The 17,629-nt window shown below is 46.4% G+C and overlaps 1 protein-coding gene across 10 annotated transcripts in view; it reads left to right on the top strand.

Moving 5' to 3' along the window:
* The window catches only part of KIF9 (kinesin family member 9), a 54,406-nt gene that overhangs the window by 4,231 nt on the left and 32,546 nt on the right, over positions 1 to 17,629 (top strand). For 4 of the 10 annotated variants that reach the window (XR_004435819.1, XM_033205434.1, XM_033205459.1 and 1 more), the window contains 8 exons: positions 879 to 972; positions 2,967 to 3,132; positions 4,806 to 4,912; positions 7,026 to 7,250; positions 11,350 to 11,433; positions 11,545 to 11,637; positions 13,037 to 13,184; positions 14,561 to 14,625. Coding sequence is in view for 9 of the 10 variants with exons in the window: in XM_033205459.1 (XP_033061350.1) it covers positions 879 to 972; positions 2,967 to 3,132; positions 4,806 to 4,912; positions 7,026 to 7,250; positions 11,350 to 11,433; positions 11,545 to 11,637; positions 13,037 to 13,184; positions 14,561 to 14,625 (982 nt within the window). In the remaining variant the exon portion in view is untranslated. Of the gene's footprint in view, positions 1 to 874; positions 973 to 2,966; positions 3,234 to 4,805; positions 4,913 to 7,025; positions 7,251 to 11,349; positions 11,434 to 11,544; positions 11,638 to 13,036; positions 13,185 to 14,560; positions 14,626 to 17,629 lie in introns of those variants that run through there. The other 6 variants (XM_033205468.1, XM_033205425.1, XM_033205415.1 and 3 more) reach the window with 3 other exon arrangements.

Raw genomic sequence — 17,629 nt, 5'->3', positions numbered from 1 at the left:
AAGACACCATCTTACAAAAAAAATGTAAGAGAACTAGCCAAGCACAGTAGTACGCACCCATAGTCCCAGCTACTGGGGAGGCTGAGGCAGGAGGATCACTTGAGGCCAGGATGTCAAGGCTGCATTGAGCCATGATAGCACCACTGCATTCCAGTGACAGGGTGAGACTCTGTCTCAAAAAAAGAGAAAAAAGTATGTATATATGTCCTATGTCTTCCTTTATTTATACTACTATATATATGTGCACACGGATATACACACACACTGAAAGAAAATGATGAGAATATAGTTAGGTTTTAGGAGAGCAAGGGGAGGTAGGGGACTGTCTGTGATATTTTTTCTTAATGTAGTAAGAGAAGAAAGAATATTTGATTGTGGACCAAATATACTTCTAGGGCATCTATTTCTGATCTAGTTAGTCTCTTGGAGAAGAGGATGCTGTATCTGAAGCAAGATAAGTTAATGAAAAGAAAATTAGTTTTAATGTATTTCATAGTAAGTATTTCAGAAGAAAATATAATAAAAGAAGGAAAGCATAAGTGGACTCATCATCTTAGATGCAGAACATTTCTAGAAATGACATCTAAGATTAGGACACTAAAGGAAGCATTCTTTTTACTTTGTATTTTGGTCTCTCTGGGGTCATTGGTGGAAAATGGCAAAGCAGTCTGTGAAGCAGAAAGTGCCTGTATTTGTTGAGTAGTGTCTTATGGGTAGAACACTGAAATGCTGAGGGGTGAAAACTGGCTTTCAGGGAAAGAGGGAAAAATGGACTGCTTGTCACTCTTTTCTGATCTTCTTAATGAATGACCCCTCTTCTCTACTTGTTATTTGATAATGACTATTCAAAATTTCATTGTTCCCTTCTTTTTAGCTAGAATGGGTACTAGGAAAAAAGTTCACGCATTTGTCCGTGTCAGACCCACCGATGACTTTGCTCATGAAATGATCAGATACGGAGATGACAAAAGAGTAAGTGCAATGTGTTTGCCTTCACCTGACTGGGCCTCTCTGTCCCACCTTGCTGTAGTGTGACTGTATTTCCAAACAACCTTTGAAGGACCAAGATAGAATTGGACAGGGTCCAATGGACTCTAGAGTCCATCAAGTCCAAACCACCCCCTCACAACGCTGCTAATGAGGAAATTAATAAAATCCCCTCTTTGTCTTTTAATAATATTACCTTTAATAAATTAATGAGTTTACCTTTACCCTCATATCTGACACAGAAAAATTGACATTTGTTCACATTCATAAAGCTTTCTAGTGATTGATCTGTCATTGTATAATCTCCCAAGGGGTGCAGTAAGAATATCTTGAGTTCATTACTGTTTAGCTTATCAAAACATCTGGAGAAATACTTATCAAGAGAAGTGGAAAGATATCCGTCCCTATATCCTCACCCTGAGAATGCTTCTGAAGGCTTAGGACAGCATCAGAGTGTTAGATGTTTTCATTCAGCAAACGATTATGGGCCTACTCTGGGCAGCATTGAAACATTCTTCAAAGGAAAAATTAAAGGGCAAACTGCCCAAGCCTCATAGATCCTAGCGGTCAGAAAAGAGCTCCATGCAACGCTTTCAAATGTGTCCTGCTGGACGTGGTTTTCAATGAACACAGAAGCACAGAGCATTTAATGTGTGAATGCACCAAGTCTTTCTTTCTCTTTCTTTCTTTCTTTCTTTCTTTCTCTTTCTTTCTTTCTTTCTTCCTTCCTTCCTTCCTTCCTTCCTTCCTTCCCTCCTTCCTCCTTCCCTCCTTCCTCCTTCCTTCCTTCCTTCCTTCCTTCCCTCCTTCCCTCCTTCCCTCCTTCCCTCCTTCCCTCCCTCCTCCTCCTCCTTTTCTTTCTTTCTTTCTCTCTCTCTCTCTCTTTCTTTCTTTCTTTCTTTTCTTTTTTTTTGAGACAGAATCCTACTCTGTTGCCCAGGCTGGAGTGCAGTGGCACAATCTTGGCTCACTGCAACCTCCGCCTCCCAGGTTCAAGTGATCCTTCTGCCTCAGCCCTGCTAGTAGCTGGGATTACAGGCACGTGCCACCATGCCCAGCTAATTTTTGTATTTTTAGTAAAGATGGGGTTTCACCGTGTTGGTCAGGCTGGTCTCGAACTCCTGACCTCAGGTGATCCACCTGCTGTGGCCTCCCAAAGTGCTGGGATTACAGGCGTGAGCCACCGTGTCCGGCCAAGTCTGTCTTTCTTGATCTTAATTTTTCTCTCTGGAGCCAGGTATAGCTTCTGCATTAGGGCAGTCAGTGTAAGATTTCAGCAAGAGTCTTTACATCAGAAGTTCTCATCAAGAAGATTGGAATCTACCATTGACCTTACCCGGTATGTCCCTAAGCCAGCTGCTACCACAATGGCTTACTATGAAGGGGCATGCATCTAATAATCTGCTGATGGCACCCTCAATTTACTCTTAATTCCAATGTCTGAGAAGCCCATAGCCTTCTCTGTGGCTTTCATTTCATTATCACTCACTTTGGCTCATAGCGTGTGTGGAAGTAGGTGTTCACTATAATGCAGAGCTGAGGGAGGCCTCACTGCCAGCAACCAGAGCAATGGGGCTGGAGTCCAGGCCTCTGTCGCCAGGCTCACTATTCCCTCTGGCATAATTCAAGGCCTCCCTATGCTTATGGAATCTATGTAAAACTTGTTTAATAAGAACATGATAAATTTGACCTCATATCATAGGTGGAGAAACCAAGACAGACAGCACCCTATGAACTAGGGTTAGAGGTGCTAAAACTAGGAAGTGCTCCAGTCTCCTGATCTTTCCACCTCCCTGCAGGAGCTCTCTTCTCCCATCCCAAAGAATTCATCTGGAATATCAGCCCCTACGTGGGAGTCCCTGTTCATCCTACAGTTCACTTCCTCTGTTCCCTCCAAATTAGGCCTCAGCTATCAGTGATTTTTTTAATACCCGTTTTTGAACAAATAACATTTTTTCTTTCTCACTCTTTTTTCCTAGAGCATCGATATTCACTTAAAAAAAGACAGTCGGAGAGGAGTTGTCAATAACCAACAGACAGACTGGTCATTCAAGTTGGATGGAGTTCTTCACGATGCCTCCCAGGACTTGGTTTATGAGACAGTTGCAAAGGATGTGGTTTCTCAGGCCCTCAATGGCTATAATGGTAACTTAATTAATTAACTGTTGTCTTATGTAAGAACCTGAGGAGTAAGAGATGCAAATATTTTACGGTGAATAAAATAAAACCTCACTTACTATCATTTGTATGCTTATTTGTCTGTCTCCATGTCCTTACGTTGCAAAACTTACTGTTTGCTTGTTGACATTGTGGGCATGGCTTGATCCAATGTCCTGGGATTCTACCTTCATAGGAAAATTGAAAGACTGTAGCTGTCTATAGGTCACAGGGGTTCAATTATTATCCTGTTTCAAATCTCTCAAATATTAGTTTTGAAGATGCGTCTTTATGATGAATTTGATGGAGTCCAAACATTTGTCTCTCAGCTTCCTGCAAGGAGCTATTTTCATTATTCTACCAACACAATTAATGTACAGTTGATATTCTAGTATAGGAATATATAAAAGAATATATCACAGTTTGTAGACTTTGCCATCTGGTGGCTGCTGAGTGGGATGTTCCCTGTTTTGCAAGTTTAGGTTTTATATTTAAAAGTGCGTTGAGTGTAGATGCTGTAATTTATACTGAATGTGATACTTAGATGTGGTTCCCAGGCTTAAGGAGGTCTCTTTTGGTTTTCATGATGCTCTGAAGGGATTGTGACCTTGAGGAGGTGAAGACAGAGGAACTAAGGCCCAGGGAGATGAATAGTCTTGAGCAGAGGTGCTGTGGAACCACACATGGGCTCTGAGTTGCAGCTGAAGTGACTCCTTCCCGTTCATCTGTGCTGGGTTAATAGATACCATTTCTTGCTCCAACTCAGATGCTGAATCAGGGTCCCTTGTGTAAAACCTGCTACCAGTCCCAAGAACTAGAGCGTCTGTGTGACAAAAGCAAAAAATTTCCACAGCCCAGCATTGCCTGGGCAGATCTGCCATGTAAATGCCCATGGGCAGTCTGTGGGATGGGGTCTGGCTCAGGCTGCCTGTGCTAAGGGGAAGAACAGATAGGAACTTGAGCTCAGGGTGACTGCATGGTTTGCGTTCCAGAGCCTGCTGGTGATGGTAGACCTAAAGGATGTTGAGAAGTACAATGAAAGTCTTCCCAGGGTGGGCAGTGGGCCAGATCAGAGCCTGCTCATGGTGGTACATTTCTGGAAGTGACATGGAACCAACTAGGAGCCCTGTTTGATCTTGCAGGAATTTGTAGTCTACAAAGAATTCTCACCTTTGACAGAAAATGCCCTTTCTACTCCATCTCTTCCTGGAGATTTTGAAAGCCCCTCTTTGCCTCTGTGGGGAAGTTGATACCTCCTGCCAACCCTGAGACCCTGGCAGTTCATAGCTGTGCTAGAGAAGGGTTGGAGTCTAATGCTCCTATCTCCCTCCTCATCTTTTTAGGAAAAGTTCCAGTTCCTCTGTCCCCTGAGATTCCCTGTCCTTCTCAGAAGCCCTAGGGCCGGATCATCTCTTGGTGGAGGGAACAGCAAAGCATTGTGGGGACCACAGATTCAGGGCAGATGTCCTTGTTTTGACCACTTTTGTCCCTGCTCCCCTGTCCACCCATCCTCTTCCATGGTGGAATTCCTGGTGTTCTTGGCTGCTCCCACTGGCCATCTTCATGCGAAGGGCCCTGGCTGGCACCAGGCATGCTGGGGGAGGGGAGAGTATCCTTGGAGCTATTTTCCTGGATGTCACCGTGTTTTGAAATATTTGCAGGCACCATCATGTGTTATGGGCAGACGGGAGCTGGCAAGACATACACCATGACGGGGGCAACTGAGAATTACAAGCACCGGGGGATCCTCCCTCGTGCCCTGCAGCAGGTAGAGAGTGGGCCCAAGGGTGGGATGCAACACAGGTTCCCTCTCTCTGCCATAGATGTTACTGACCCCAGGCCAGCTACTAGAGACAGTGAGGACCAGGCCTCAAAGGAGTTGCAGTGAGTACTGGTACTGGAGAAAACATACACAGAGCTCTGGAGTCAGTAGACTCAGGGGCCTCAGGAAACCAGGAGGTTGGGTGTCGGACTCGGACCCATACCCGCACTGAGCCTGTTTCCTCATTTGGGAAGGGGGGAGTCAGGCATGCTAATCAGCCTCTTGCTGCTCCAATGGTCTGTGATCCTGTAATTAAGGATTTGGAGGTCCTAATCATTCTCCTTCCTGGTTTTAATGAGGGGCATATGGACCCTTGCAGAGCTTCCTTACTGGCCTACTCTGGCTTTTTTCACCACCACAGCCCCTGAAAGATCAAAAGCAAGAAGCAGGGCATGACCTGAGCTTTCAGGACTGTGTCAGCCCTGGGGGTCTCAGTAGCATAACTGAAGATAGGACAGAAGGGCCTTCCTTTGGGCCCCACTAGCCTGGGTTCTGTAAGGACCCTCTGGTTGGAGGTAGGAGGCAAAAGACTTTCCCTGAAAGCATCTTGGCGGCTTTACAGCCCTGTGCTATAACACTTTTGCAGCCCGGTCCTATAAGAAGTGTAGACATTCCTCTAATATGTGAACCATCCATGCTCCTGTTTTTGGAGCAATATCCTTAATATCCCACTGTCAAAGCTTTAGCATCTCAGCATCTTAGACTTTAGTAATCTAGCCCAATGCCTCTAATAGAAATATACTGTAAGTCACATGCAAATTTGAGTTTTCCAGTAACCACATTTAAAAAAGTAAAAATAAACAGATGAAATTAATTGTAATGATATATTTTATTTAACTAAATATATTTAAAATATTTCTGCGTGTAATCAATATAAACTTATTGAGATAGTTTACATTCTTTTTCTCATACTAAGTCTTTGAAATCCAGTACATATTTTATACTTGGAGCACATTTCAGTTTAGGCATAAATATGATCAGAAATGCTTGATCTGTATTTAGATTTCATAAAATGTTGAAAAAGTAGATTTACATACCCAAGTTGTTCCAGACATACTTAAAATTTACCAATAACTGAATTGCATCAGTTTTTAAATCTAAATGTAATTAAAATGACATAAAATTTAAAATTCAGTTCATTTGTACTAGCCACATTTTAGGTACTCAGCAGCCACCTGTAACTTACGTCTACCATTTTGAACAGCACAGGTGTAAATTCTTAGAGGAAGGCAGGACCTCAGGAATTATCCCTTCCTTGATAAGCACTGGGGAGGGAATTAGGAGTTGAGAAGGCTAAGTTCTGGCTTTACTTCTACCCTTACTATCTGAGTGACCATAGACAAATTATTTTATTTATGTATTTATTTATTTTTGAGATGGAGTGTCTGTCACCCAGGCTGGAGTGCAGTGGCAGTGTAAGTGGCACGATCTCAGTGCAGTGCAGTGCAGTAAGTGGCACGATCTCAGCTCACTGCAAGCTCCGTGTCCTGGGTTCAAAAGATTCTCCTGCCTCAGCCTCCTGAGTAGCTGGGACTATAGGCGCACACCACCATGCCCAGCTAACTTTTATAATTTTAGTAGAGATGGGGTTTCACCATGTTGGCCAGGATGGGCTCGATCTCCTGACCTTGTGATCTGCCCACCTCCGCCTCCTAAAGTGCTGGGCTTACAGGTATGAGCCACTGCACCCGGCCAACAAATAATTTTATTTCATGGTGCCTTCCACAAATAGGTATTGTCCCTGCACTGCCTCAATCACAGAGATTTATAAGCAGATGGAATTAAATAGATTCGAAAGAGGCACATAAATGATGAGACTCTATAAAATAAGAAATCCTCACTCCAGAGTCCTTTCCACTCATTATGCTTCTACTTCTTGAGATGGTTCAAGTGTTAGCCAATCTGATGTCAAGCCTCAAAAAACTATAGGATGATACTAAATATCACCCAATTCCTTTAGGACAAGAATAGTTCTGTATGTCTTGATGTTTCCTTCTGAGGTAAGAAGCCCCCCTTATGCTAGCTGACTGTTGGAGTTCTGCTCTTGTCTGTCATCTAGGTTTTTAGGATGATCGAAGAACGCCCCACACATGCCATCACTGTGCGTGTTTCCTACTTGGAAATCTATAATGAGAGCCTGTTTGATCTCCTGTCCACTCTGCCCTATGTTGGACCGTCAGTCACACCAATGACCATCGTGGAAAACCCTCAAGGAGTCTTCATTAAGGGCTTGTCAGTTCACCTCACGAGTCAGGAGGAGGATGCATTCAGCCTCCTTTTTGAGGTGAGATAATAAAACCTAAGAGTTCCTTTCCTTGTCTCCCTCCCTCCCACACTCCTTCTCAGCTTTTCTTTTTCTTTGTTCTTTTTCTTTTTCTTTTTTTGAGACAGGATCTTGGTTTGTCTCCAAGTCTGGAGTATACTGGCATGAACATGGCTCACTGCAGCCTCGACCTCCTGGGCTCAAGTGATCCTCCTGCCTGAGCCTCCCAAGTAGCTGGGACCACAGGCGCATGCTACCATGCCCACTTAATTTTTTTTTTTTTTTGTAGAGACAAGGTCTCGCCATGTTGCCCAGGCTAGTCTTGAACTCCTGGGCTCAAGCGATCTTTCCGCCTCAGCCTCTTGAAGTGCAGGAATTACAGGCAAGCTACTGTGTCCAGCTAGTTTTTTACTTACTTTGATTATCAGAATGGAAATTAACATATGCACATTTAGCATGTTCAGATAGTGCTGAAAAAAAAAATAGGAACAAAAAAGAATTTTATTTCCTCTTCCTTTCCTGTTACATAAATAAAAAGACAAAGAAAAAAATGATTCATGCATAATATGTTTTTTACATAAGGCAACAATAATGTATATTTTAGCTCATTTCTTTCCAGTCTTTTTTCCTGTGCAGTTTTTTCCTTACATAGTTGAAATGATTCTTATGTCCCTTTTTTCAGTTAATGTTACATTATGAGCTCTTGTATGGAAAAAAATAAGGCCAGGTGTGGTGGCTGATGCCTGTAATGCTAGCACTTTGGGAGGCTGAGGTGGGTGGATCACCTGCAATCAGGAGTTTGAGACCAGCCTGGCCAACATAGTCTCTACTGCAAATACAAAAATGAGTTGGACGTGGTGATGCGCACCTGTAGTCCCAACTACTCGGGAGGCTTAGGCAGGAGAATAGCTTGAACCTGGGAGGCGGGAGTTGCAGTGAGCAGAGATTGCGCCACTGCACTCCAACCTGGGGGCAGAGGGAGACTCCATCTCAAAAAAAAAAAAAAAATTAGCTGGGAGTGGTGGTGTGCACCTGTAATCCCAGCTACTCGGGGGCTGAGGCAGGAGAATCACTTGAACCTGGGAGGCAGAGGTCACAGTGAGCTGAGATTGTGCCATTGCACTCCAGCCTGGGCAACAGAGCAAGACTCTGTCTCAAAAAAATAAAATAAAATAAAAGCTTTTAGAAACCAGTCAAATGCACTGCTACAGTGGCTCACGCCTGTAATTCCAGCACTTTGGGAGGCCAAGGCAGGTGGATCACTTGAGCTCATGGGTTTGAGACCAGCCTGGGCAACACAGTGAAACCCCATCTCTACCAAAAATACAAAAATTAGTCAGGCATGGTGGCGCATGCCTGTGGTCCCAGCTGCTTGGGAGGCTGAGGTGGGAGGATCACTTGAGCCCAGGAGGTAGAGGTTTCAGTAAACCGAGATCATGCCACTGCACTCCAGCCTGGGTAATAGAGCAACACTCTGTCTCAAAAACAAGAAATCAGTCAAGTGTATGTTATTCTTTTAGAAGTCATATAGGCTAGGAACTCTTTATTTTTTTATGCGAGTTCTTGCTATATTGCCCAGGCAATGGGCACCTGTGCAATGGCTACTCACAGGCATGATCATAGCGCCTTCTCACAGCATAGCAACTTACTTCCTCAACGTCAATAGCTGGATCTTTTTTAAAGGCCGGGAGCGGTGTCTCACACCTGTAATCCCAGCACTTTGGGAGCCCGAGGCAGGTGGATCACAAGGTCAGTAGATAGAGACCATCCTGGCTAACACAGTTAAACCCCGTCTGTACTAAAAATACAAAAAGTTAGCTGGGTATGTTGGTGGGCGCCTGTAGTCCCAGCTACTTGGAAGGCTGAGGCAGGAGAATGGCATGAACCTGGGAGGCGGAGCTTGCAGTGAGCCGAGATCACACCACTGCACTCCAGCCTGGGGGACAGAGCGAGACCCCGTCTCAAAGAAAAAAAAAAAAGGAGGTCAGAAAGACAGGGCAAGGCTGGGCATGTTGTCTCACGCCTGTAATCCCAGAACTTTGGGAGGCCAGGGCAGGCAGATTGCTGGAAGTCAGAAGTTCAAGACCAGCCTGGCCAACATAATGAAACCCCCTCTCTATTAAAAATACAAAAAAAAAAAGAAAAAACAAAAAAAAAGACAAGGCAAGAGGGTACTTCAGAAGGGGGACTGAAGCATAAAGGTGAATGACCTGGTGTGGTGGCTCATGCCTGTAATCTTAGTACTTTGGGAGGCTGAGGCAGGAGGATTGCTTGAGCTCAGAAGTTTGAGACCAGCCTGGGCAACACGGCGAAACCCTGTCTCTACAAAAAAATTACAAATAAAATTAGCCTGGCATGATGGCCTATACCTGTGGTTTTAGCTACTTGGGAGGCTGAGGTAGGAGGATCACTTGAGCCCGGGAGGCAGAGGTTGCAGTGAGCCAACTTCATGCCACTGCACTTTAGCGTGGGCAACAGGGTGAGAATGATCTCAAAAAAAAAAAAAAAAAAAGATGAAGTGACCCCTTATATTCTTGGTGAGTGTCACTAGATTTGTAGAACAGGCCTGACCACAGACTATATAGCCTCACTGCTATAAGTTATAGAGGTATGGCCACAGGGGTCTGCTAGGCTTGCTCCACAGCCTCAGGCCTTCCCTCTTCAGCAGGTGTTCTCCTTTCCCCAGGGGGCTGTCCCCCACCCTCACTTTGGGGCTTGTTCGTAGCATTTCTCATCAGCATTTAAGGAGACATCAGTCTATCTCTCAAAGACCTTTTTCTCCAAGAACAGCCATTTCCACCACATTCCTTTTTAAGTATATTCTGGTTATAAGGCCTCCTCCTGTAAATTAGAGGTAAGGGCCTACTGTCCCTTTAAAAATACAAATTACTAGGTCAGGCACAGTGGCTCATGCCTGTAATCCCAGCACTTTAGCAGGCCAAGGTGGGCAGATCTCTTGAACTCATGAGTTCCGGACCAGCCTGGGCACATGGTGAAACCATGTCTCTACAAAAAATACAGAACTTAGCCAGGTGTGGTAGTGCAAGCTTGTAGTCCCAGCTACTCAGGAAGCCGAGGTGGGAGGATGGCTTGGATCCGGGAGGCAGAGGTTGTGGTGAGCCGAGATCGTGCCACCACACTCTAGTATGGGTGACAGACTGAGACGCTCTCTCAAAAAAAAAAAAAATAAAAATCAAGGAGAACACAAAATAAATAAATAAAAATATAAATTATTATTTTTATAGTAATACACGCTCACTAAAAAAAAATACAAAACTGTATAAAAAAGAAAAAAGAACCTATAAATCCCAACCCAGAAGCAATTATTATTAACATCTTAGTAGCAGAATTCTGCTTATTTCTTCTATAAATGCTTTTGCATTCCTTAGATCATGCTATAATATGCTATAATATGATTTTGGATTCTACATTTCTGTGTTTTTGTTTGTTTTTTTAGATGGACTCTGTCGCCCAGGCTTGTGTGCAGTGGCATGATCTCGGCTCACTGCAAGCTCCGCCCCCTGGGTTCATGCCATTCTCCTGCCTCAGCCTCCAGAGTAGCTGGGAATACAGGCACCCGCCACCATGCCCAGCTAATTTTTTGTATTTTTAGTAGAGACGGGGTTTCACCATATTAGCCAGGATGGTCTCGATCTCCTGACCTCGTGATCCGCCCGTCTCAGCCTCCCAAAGTGCTGGGATTACGGGCGTGAGCCACTGCGCCTGGCTCCATTTCTCTGTTATTAAAAACTATGTGTCAGCATTTTCCTGGCTGCCCAATATTCCGTTGTACACATAGACCATTCCCAAATTATTGGACATGCAGGTTGATTCTGATTCAATATTCATAGACATTTTTAAGGTTCTTGATTTTTATTGTCACTTTGCTTTTCAGAAAGCTATACCAATTCACACGTTCCCAGCAGCGGGTGAAAGTATAGATGTGGACTCCAATTTGACTCCCTTTCTATTAGTTTATAATAGACGTTTGCCTGGAAGGTCCAGCTGATTGCAGTGATGTGAGACTACTTGTGTAGCTGTTGGTATAATCGAAAAATGATGCAAGTGCCTTGTCATTTTTGTTTTTCAAAATGTTGCCTATGATTCCCTTCCTCTTCAGGGTGAGACCAACAGGATTATAGCCTCCCACACTATGAGCAAAAACTCTTCTAGATCACACTGCATTTTCACCATCTACTTGGAGGTAGGTGCAAGCTCTCTGATCAGCCCAGACGGGGCAGTCAGTTCCCATGGGGCCTGCTCAGTCAGAAACTTCTCCCTGTGACAGTCTAACTTCTGCTTGGATGTTTTGTAGGCCCATTCCCGGACCTTATCAGAGGAAAAGTACATCACTTCCAAAATTAACTTGGTGGATCTGGCAGGCTCAGAGAGGCTGGGGAAGTCTGGGGTAAGTGATGGGGGCTGGAGGTTGCTACTCAATAAGCCACGAGCCCTCTGTCTGGCATAGTGCCCGCACATCTGGGCCATGACTCATTGGATATTTGTGAACACAGTCCTGAGCTAGGCGAAGTAGGACATGTGGGCTTGCTGGAGGGACAGGATTGGCAAAGAGGGAATAGCTATTACCTGGGGGCGGTTCATAGCTCAGAGGATTTTTGTAAACATTAAATGAGATAGTGCCCTCTACATTCTTAGCAAAGTGCCTGGCACTCAGTGCTCAGTAAATATTCTTTGCTGGTATAGCATTTCTCTGTGTGTGTTTTTGTTTTTTTTTTTTTTTTTTTTTGAGACGGAGTCTCGCTCTGTCGCCCAGGCTGGAGTGCAGTGGCCGGATCTCAGCTCACTGCAAGCTCCGCCTCCCAGGTTCACGCCATTCTCCTGCCTCAGCCTCCCGAGTAGCTGGGACTACAGGCGCCCGCCACCTCGCCCGGCTAGTTTTTTTGTATTTTTTAGTAGAGACGGGGTTTCACCGTGTTAGTCAGGATGGTCTCGATCTCCTGACCTCGTGATCCGCCCGTCTCGGCCTCCCAAAGTGCTGGGATTACAGGCTTGAGCCACCGCGCCCGGCCGTGTTTTTGTTGTTGTTGTTTTGAGACACAGTCTCACTCTGTCTCCCAGGCTGGGGTACAGTAGCACAAACACAGCTCACTGCAGCCTTGACCTCCTAGGCTCAAATGATCCTCCCACTTCAGTCTCTCAAGTATCTGGGACCACAGGTACGCACCACCATGACCGGATAATTTTTAAATTTTCTTATAGAGACGGGGTCTTGCTATGTTGCCAAGGCTGAACTTGAACTCCTGGGCTCAAGCGATCCTCCTGCTTTGGTCTCCCAAAGTACTGGGATTACAAGTGTGAGCCACCACACCTGGCTTCTTTGTGAATGAATATGAGTGTACGCATGAATATTTCAAATAAATATTTGTATGAGTGTATTAGCACGAGTATTAACAAGAGTATTCAGGTGAGCATTTGTATGTGCATTCATGAGTGTTTGTGTGAATATTCATGGAATTCTTTGCTCAAATATCTAGGCAAGTATTTCAGTACATATTCATACTAATGTGAATCTTTGAGTGAATGTCCATATGAATATTCATGTAAGCATTCACATTCTCACGAGCGTTCACGTGAGTGTTCAAATGAGTATTTCTGAGTTTTGGTATTACCATTATTAGCCCAAGATGGAATACAGTTGCATGACACTGCGGGAAGACTTTGGTTCTGGGAAGGAGGCACTGGCCTGACCACAGACTTACAGCGTTTCTCCAGACCAGGAAGGCTGCTGTTCTTAGTGGGGCAGCTGCTTGATTCCATCCAAAGTGGAACTAACTTTTGCTTTCTAGTCTGAGGGCCGAGTCCTGAAGGAAGCCACCTACATCAACAAATCGCTGTCATTCCTGGAGCAGGCCATCATTGCCCTCGGGGACCAGAAGCGGGACCACATCCCCTTTCGGCAGTGCAAGCTCACCCACGCTCTGAAGGACTCGTTAGGTAAGGGGGTACAGTTGCTGCCCAGGGAGGAGGGTCTGTGTCTTTGAGGAGGGACAGCTTTGGCACATCTGCCACTGGCGGTAATAGAATTGCTCCCTCCTGGTGGCATGGATTCACCTGCAGCACATTCATAGTGACTTCAGACACCTGGAAAGGCAGAATCAGGCACTGTGCCCAGAACACACCATGCTATTCACTGCTCAGAACCTTCCTTAGGCTTTTTACCTGTACTGGGAATACCTTCTCTTTTCCCCTTGTCCTGAGGGGACAGCTGGCAGAATCCTTCACAGCCTGAAGACTTGGGGCGAGGGCCTCTCTCCCATGGTGTCTTCCCTTCCCTTGCAGCCTCCTAGACAGAGCAGCGGGGGCTGTGTCTTATCATCCTTATGGCCCTAGGCCTTTGTGTTAAGCCTGACAACACAGTCACTAGTGTCTGATTGTTAACTGAGTGCCACCCTGAGCAAAGCTCCGACTCATACCTCCCTCTCCTGTCCCTGCCCCTCCCTGCCCTGTATCATCTCTCCTCTGCTGTTTTCTCCTGGATCCTCTTTTAGGTACATCTAGTGGCCTCTCTTTCTCTCTTCCCCTTACCTCCCAGCCTCACAAATGTAGGTGTCCTCTCTGACCCTGTCTCAGTTCAGGCTGCTATAAGAAAATACCATAAGCTAAGTGGCTTAAACAACAGGCATTTATTTCACATAGTTCTGGAGACTGGAAGGTTCAAGACTCAAGTGCCAGCAGATTCAATGCCTAGTGAGGGCCCTCCTCCTGGCTTGCAGATGGCCACCTTCTTGCGTATCCTCACATGGAAAGAAAGAGAGGGCTCTGGTCTCTTTTCTTATAAGGACACTAACCCCATCGTGGGGGCCCCACCCTCTGACTTCAACTAAACCAAATTACCTCCCCCTCCCCAAGTCCTCACATCCAGATACCATCACATAGGGGTTACAACTTCAACATATGAATTTTGTAAAGACAAAAACATTCAGTCTTGACCAGGTGCAGTGGCTAACACCTGTAATCCCAGCATTTTGGGAGGCTGAGGCAGGAGGATCGCTTGAGGCCAGAAGTCGAAGACCAGCCTGGGCAACATAGCAAGACCTTGTCTCTAAAAACAAAAAAAATTAGCCAGGTGTGGTGGTGTGCACCTGTGGTCCCAGCTGCTTGGGAGGCTGAGGCAAGAGGATTGCTTCAGCCCAGGAGATTGAGGCTGCAGTGAGCTGTAATTGTGTCATTGCACTACAGCCTGGGTGACATGGTGAGGCCCTGTTTCAAAAAAACAAACAAAAAACATTCAGTGTGTAACAGACCCCATCAACTCCTTTGAGCAGAAAAAACACATGGTTCACAGCCCTTCTGTGTCTTGCTTTCTGCAGGGGGAAACTGCAATATGGTCCTCGTGACAAACATCTATGGAGAAGCTGCCCAGTTAGAAGAAACGGTACGTAAAGACAGTCAATGAAACCAGGTCGGAATCCCCCCTCATGGGTGCCAGGGCAGGGTAAGGCTCCAGGCTGGCTAAGCTGGCACAGTGACTATAGACATTGTCAAGAGTGGAAGGATCCAGGGGTGAGTCTGAGCCACAGTTGCTGAGGGGGCCCAGAGCCAGAATCCACACACCAAGCACTAAACTGTGTGGAGGAAGAAGGCCAGCCAGCAGGTGGGCTCAGCATGGGGGACTGCATGAGGAGGGAGACTGAGAGCCAGCTTTGTGAAGACAAGGACCATGTTTCCTGGGGTGCTGCTCCTGGAATTGGGATCAAGAAGGATCATTGATCACTTGTTCTTTATAATCAGGCATGTTTAAACATCTTGAAAACCCCACAGGGTTCCAGGCTGTGGTTATAAGGCCAGTATGAGCAGATGGTATTAAGCACCTGCCATGTGCACCATGGTAAGGAGGCATAACCTGGTAGAAATTAGTCATAAATGGCCTTGGGCCTCAGCATCCTCAACCCAGAAAGAGAGAGAAGCCATGGTCCTAAGTAATGTGAGTCCCAGAAGGAGGAGACCTTCAGAGGAGGCCAGCATGGGGGTGACGGGGAACTTTTCCTGAAGCTAGAGTAGGGAAAGGTGGGCACTGAGGTGGCTGGGGTTAAAGGCTTGGTGGTAGGATAAGTGGAGGTATTCCTGGCAGAGGTAATAGTGGGACTGAAGATGTGACCCACAGGAACATCTGTCTGGTGCGGGGGTTGGGGGCTCTCAGCAAGAAGAAGAAAAGAAATCACAGGGGCTGAATGGGCCCTGGTGGCCCAGCTGAGGCCTTGGCTGTTCTCCTACAGGCGGCTGCAGCTGTCACAGGGTTTGAGTAGGGGAGGGCTGTGGCCAGAGGTGGGATTAGTCAGGGAGATTATCCAAGTGCCAGGACACAGGTGGCCTGGGGAAGGGAGAAGCTTGTGAGAATTAGAGGCAGGAATAAAGGTCTAGCTCAGTGACGCAGGTGAGTCCGCACAGCTGAGCACCTCCAGCCTGGGGCTTTCTCAACCTTCCTCTGAAGTGCCACCCATCATACATAAGACAGATTAGGGGCGGGGCACGGTGGCTCACACCTGTAATCCCAGCACTTTGGGAGGCTGAAGCAGGTGGATCACCTGAGGTCAGGAGTTCGAGACCAGCCTGAGCAACATGGTGAAACCTTATCTCTACTAAAAATACAAAAATTAACCGGGCGTGGTGGTGCACGCCTGTGGTCCTAGCTACTCGGGAGGCTGAGGCAGGAGAATCGCTTGAACCTGGGAGGCAGAGGTTGTAGTGAGCCGAGATCGTGCCACTGCACTCCAGCCTTGGTGACAGAGCGAGATGTCTCAAAAACAAAACAAAACAAAAAAACCCCACAAGAGACAGATTAGAAAAGCTATCATTAGACATTTTACTTTTCAAGTGTGGATGTTTAAGGCAAGCTTCAGTCACCTGGATAATCTACTTAGGTGAAACAGGTTATTTCCAAAGATGCTTCAGGGCAAGACATGCCTGCAGGGTCTCCCAGCTGTGTGCATTAGGGACTGTCCCAGCTTCCAAGGAGAATGCTCCTGTCATATATCCCTGCCTCCCACCCCTGGGACTTGGGAGGCAGGGGAGGAGAGATCCAGCTGACGTGCAGGCAGCATCCCCAGAGGAAGACTTCTGGAACTTCTTGGTCTCATGGCATAAAAAGCATGGTTGAGGCCAGGCATGATGGCTCATGCCTGTAATCCCAGCACTTTGGGAGGCTGAGGTGAGCAGATCACTCCTTGAGGTAAGGAGTTTGAGACCAGCCTGGCCAACATGGTGAAACCCTGTGTCTACTAAAAACACAAAAATTAGCAGGGTATGGTGGCAGGTGCCTGTAATCCCAGTTACTTGGGAGGCTGAGACAGGAGAATCGCTTGAACCCTGGAGGCAGAGGTTGTAGTGAGCAGAGATTGGGCCACTGAACTCCAACCTGGGTGACAGAGCAAGACTCCGTCTCAAAAGGAAAAAAAAAAAAACAAAAAACAAAAAAATAAAAAAAAAACACATGGTTGAACCCCAAGAAGAGCCATAAGAAATGGGCTTCCTGGCTGCCTTGTTAAGAAAGATGCCCTCCAAGACAGTAGAAGCTCCCTGTCTCCCTTTATCCCCACCTCCTGTGATGGTTACAGCTCAGGAAACAACTCTCCCAGTACCCGCTGTCTCCAGGGGCTTGTGCCCATATACCACTTGGGTTCTCTGCCCAGGACCGAACCCAGAGCCCAGAGGAGCTGTTGGAGGAGTCTCAGGGGTTTGGGAGAAAGGTATATTGGGGGTATGAAAGCTAATGATTGTCTTTTCCAAATGTGTTGAAACTTGAAAACTATTCTCATCATGGATTGTGGTGCTTTATGCAGTGACACTGTACATGTGTGCGTGAGTAACCACAGAGATGGGACATGGCCATACTTGCTGCTATACTTGGAGCAGGAGAGTCTGACTTGGCCCTGCACAGAAGCAACACCACCTGTAATCACAGAGACGTCTTCCTGAGGGCTTGCTGTGAACCAGCTCTGTACAGAGCGCATTATATACCTTATCAAGGCAGCTCTCCCTTCACCTTACAGAGAAGTTGTGAGATCTGTCAGTGGTCACGCAGGGGGTCAGTGACTGAGCTCTGAGCCACCAGAGTAGACTGCCCAAGGAAGAGCCCTTTCAGTCTTTCCTCTGGGCCACTTAGGGGTCAGCCACTCCTAGCCTGCTTCCTCATTTCAGGGTCATTCATTGAGATACAAGATAGCCCACATGGCCTGAGGCTAGAATCTCTGGCCTGCCTCCTGAGGCCCCTGGCTGTTTGTCACTGCCAGGGAGGAGCCCTCCATCCCTGAGCTAACATCCAAGCAGTGAGGCATGGGATCTGGGCCTGCTCCCATAGCTGCCCCAAAGGCCTCCAGCCATAATTATCCTTGGCTGCTTCCCCCTCCAGAGAGACTCTGCTGGGACCCTGCAGGCATCAA

This window comes from Trachypithecus francoisi, unplaced genomic scaffold (assembly GCF_009764315.1).
Source record: "Trachypithecus francoisi isolate TF-2019V2 unplaced genomic scaffold, Tfra_2.0 Lachesis_group0, whole genome shotgun sequence".
NCBI classification, from domain to species: domain Eukaryota; kingdom Metazoa; phylum Chordata; class Mammalia; order Primates; family Cercopithecidae; genus Trachypithecus; species Trachypithecus francoisi.
Note: the sequence above shows the minus strand (reverse complement) of the source record. Positions and strands in the feature narration are given on the sequence as shown.